The following is a 4,241-nucleotide window of genomic DNA, read 5'->3' as shown; positions in this document are numbered from 1 at the left end:
TGCTACCACGTGATTACAACCAACGAGAAAGCGCCAGGTGTCCCAGAGGACACGTGGCGCAGTGCGATTGGAGGAGGCCAACGAGGTTGAGCCCAATCAGTGGAAACCCTAGCACTATAAATACAGCATCAACTCCACTTTGATGGACACATTCATACTCAATCATTGACAGTTACAGGCAGTGATATCACATTCAATCATATTGAATTACATTCACTCACAGTCAGTTACAGAAAAAACACACAGTCACACAATCATACAGTATTCAGCTATTAAGCAATACTCTCCAGATTCCCTTACTCTGACGTTATTATCTTCTCCTACACATACTTATTCTCACGCCGGAGGGTTACCCCAAAGAGGACCCCTCTGTCCCTTTCTGAGGGGTAAGTTAACGGCGTTGTTCATTTTGTAGGTGGAAGAACACGGATCCAGAAGAACCATCGGTGAAATAGTACAATCAAAACCCGAGGAAAGTAGATCTGCTACCAGTGAGTAGATCCACGTTTCTTCACATATAAAATAATTATTTTCAATGGCTAACAATAATTGACTTAATCATTCATGTTTTAGTGTAGGTTTCGTTGCTTCCAAAATGTACAACTATTCATGTGCCATGTCTTTATCCGATATGATGAATCAATTGATATTATTAATAATTAAAGTAAGTTAAGATAGATGATGAGTAAAAATCTACATAGATCACTCGTTATTTTCTCAGTTTTTTTTTTGTGTGTGTAAATAGAAAATCATTTTGAATGATAAATATTGTTCCCGCGTTGTAAATTCTTGTTCTAAATGTTAGATTTAAATTGCGTAGCAAAAATATATCAAAATTGGTTATTGTAGAAAGGAGAACGCTTGCTAGACAAAAGAGACGCAGACTAGTGATCCTGGCTATACTCGATATCCTAAGCTCGGGCTAGAGCTCGTTTATTGAATAAATTATACTAGAGTTTTAAAACAACAACAACAATAATAATAATAATAAATCACTAATAAAAACTTTAGTGTTAATTTTATCAGGAAAGAAATTTATATAAAAATAAAAAAATATATATATATCTTTGAGTAAATGTAATGATATTTAATTCTTTTCATCTTTAATAAAAACGTGTTCTGGTTAAATTTTATTTATTTTTTACAGCCAATCAGTTCAATGTATATGTAATAAAATACCTATCAAAGAATACACCCAAAACATGAAAACATATATTTAATTATTAATTTTTTTTATTCGATTAAATAACCATCAATATGTAGTTTTCAACTTATGTTAATATATGTATATCCAATTAGGCTTGTTTAACATAAGTTTTTTTATTGTTTGTTTCCATAAATTACAATTTTGCCATTAGGTTAATTGCTTGCAGTTTCTTAGATATACATGATACATCCTCTTTAAGCTTCCTACTACTTGCACATGCACACATTCATACAACAAGTAATGGCTTTCAAGTTGGCATCTTGGGTTATTTTCCTTCTTCTTAGTACTCTAGTAATTTCCTCTCTCCCTCTCGAAAACACGCACGCACGCACACACACAATCAGTGTTATTTTATTCTGAAAATCATACATGAATTGTTAGCTATTTGTTTATATGGCTTGTAACTTTTATTTTGTAGATTCAAGTGAAAGGAGATGAAGCTAATGTTATAAGACTCAATACCATGGATGATGATGGTCCCCTTTTCCATCATCATGACCATATGCACCAACATCATGGCCATGCCAATGGCCATCATCCATCATCATCGTCATCGTTGTCATCATCAACGAATCAAAAAGACCCTAGAGTCATGGTTTTTTTCATGTTACAAGATCTACAAGTAGGTAAAACCATGCCAATCCACTTCCCAAACCGACACATTTCATCGTCTCAACTCTTGTCTAAACAAGAAGCCGATAAAATCCCCTTTTCACTAGCCGAATTGCCTAACCTCCTTCGTTTGTACTCTTTCTCACAAGGCTCGCCACAAGCCGAAGCCATGGAAAGCACACTCACAGAATGTGAGGTCAGGCCTATTAAAGGCGAGACCAAACGTTGCGCAACTTCTTTAGAATCCGTGCACGAGTTTTCACGCGATATATTTGGATCCGACACTCAAGTGAAAACTTTAACCACAACACATCTCAAAAATCCACCTAGTGGACTTTTACAAAACTATAAAGTTATTGCAATCTCACAAAATATACCATCACCAAAATTAGTGGCATGTCACACCATGCCATATGCCTATACAGTGTTCTATTGTCATAGTCAAGAAAGTGAGAACAAAGTACTTATGGTTACATTAGAAGGTGAAGATGGTGATGTTGTTGAGGCTTTGAGTGTTTGCCACATGGACACGTCTCAGTGGAGCCGCAGTCATATCTCGTTTAGCGTGCTTGGGGTCGAGCCTGGAGCAACCTCGGTTTGTCATTTCTTTCCTAGTGACAATTTCGTGCTCATACCTTCTTCGGCAACGATGTAATATGTACTTTGCACTTCGTAAAATAAAGAAGGGTATACAGTTCAAACAACCTTCATTTGTAACATTAAAAAGTCTGTCTAAAATTCGTCACTTGCTTATTTTCTTTAACTCTACCGAGCTTGTATGATATGTCGTATGTTTTATACTTACAAATAAATAAATGATCAATGTCTGGTGCTTTACATTACATCTTCAATCTATCGGCTCGTTTTGGAAACCCCAAATGATCACTCATCACACACCCCACCCAAACAAATGGTGCCACATCACCAACCCCAAATCCATCACATGTGATGGTTTTTTACTAGGGGTGGTGGTGTGGTGTGATGGTGTGTGATGGTTTTTTTTTGTTTTTGTTTTTTGCAAGATTAAATGTTACAAAGATAAATAAATAAATAAATAAATAAAAACCGACAAAGAAATGGTTGATATAGGCCTCGTCACGTTTCCGCCAACTTAGCCGACTTTTATATCATTTTTATAGCATTCAAAAGTTCAAGGTTTAATTCGTAAATTATTCTAAATTCTGTTTAAAAGAAATGTGAAAGTTAAGGGGTTAAATGTGTAAATTGTATTTAAAATATAATAATAATAATAATACTAACAAAACCCACAGCACAACTCCTTCTTTCCTGTTAATTTTCCGGCAATCCATCACTTCCGGCGACCCACAGCACGGCTGCCCCCCAACTGTCATAACCACCGCTCTCCCAACGACTCTTTTTCTTGGAATCAACTCTTCATCACGCGTGACACCCATCACGCAAAATCCATTTTTTCCGCGTGACAAAGGGGCGGCGGCGGTGTGGAGAGGCTCACCACGAGTGATGGGAGCTCCATTACGCACCGCCCCGTCCCCCTAATAATCAAAGTTTTGGGAGAGAGAAAGTGTGACGGTTACTTGACTGTCTTATGTATCACAATCAAAACAATATATATAAATGTATTATAAAGTTATTTATCACAGTTTTTAACATATTATTAGTTTTAAAAATGAACAATATTTTCCTATTGTATTTGTATGCATCCAAAATTTTTAATTCACAAGCAACAGCAATATAGATATAAAAGCATTGTTTTATTGGCAACAGCAGCAACAACAACTAACAAATAATTTAAAACTGAAACCTTTACAATATAACAAATGGCTGAACTACTCTTTGTTCAAGTTCATATGGTACATAATAAGACAATATGTTTGGTATATTTAAACATAATGATTTAAATTTTAAATATAGAGTTTGGATAAAATATAAATAAAATTAATGTATTAATTGTGAAGATTAAATAAAGTAATTAATTATATATACAAGTAGATTAATTATGTAATTATATCATAGAGTAATTATGTGTTTGTATATATAATTAATCTACTTGATTGTCATAATTAGCACGTTAATTTCATTTTTACGTTAACTTTCCTCTTTAAATATAATAGTATGAGAATTGATTATCAATGATCGATTTCTATTGAATACAGGGATGTATAAATAGCCATTAATAACAATCTTATTGTGAGATAACCAAGAAGATTAATAGACATAAGTATTTATACCAAATTATCAACGTATAATTATAATACATGACAAGTTTAATATATTTTTATGTAGTTATCCGTAAAAGAAATTTATTTTTATTCTTTATTTTTGTTATAATTGTAGTCAGTGATATTGGTGTGAGACTGAAGTTTGAAGAGTGGCATGATGAAAAATTTTGTCATCAAATCTCCTATTCCACTTTTAAAGTATTCAATTGTTTTTTTTTTTA

At 33.7% G+C, this 4,241-nt stretch overlaps 1 protein-coding gene across 1 annotated transcript; it reads left to right on the top strand.

The window, feature by feature from the left end:
- The first annotated feature begins 1,307 nt into the window (after window positions 1-1,307).
- On the top strand, window positions 1,308-2,572 carry LOC143540914 (BURP domain-containing protein BNM2C-like). Its single transcript, XM_077033869.1, has 2 exons — window positions 1,308-1,498; window positions 1,626-2,572. Exons 1-2 carry the CDS (start codon window positions 1,424-1,426, stop codon window positions 2,472-2,474), a joined length of 924 nt encoding a protein of 307 aa, XP_076889984.1. The 5' UTR covers window positions 1,308-1,423; the 3' UTR covers window positions 2,475-2,572.
- The last annotated feature ends 1,669 nt before the right edge of the window (window positions 2,573-4,241 follow it).

The sequence above is a fragment of the Bidens hawaiensis genome, unplaced genomic scaffold (genome assembly GCF_021521415.1).
Source record: "Bidens hawaiensis isolate Kalapana, Puna unplaced genomic scaffold, B.hawaiensis_p1.1 tig00012385_1, whole genome shotgun sequence".
Lineage (NCBI taxonomy): Eukaryota > Viridiplantae > Streptophyta > Magnoliopsida > Asterales > Asteraceae > Bidens > Bidens hawaiensis.
This window is presented reverse-complemented; position numbering and strand designations above follow the sequence as displayed.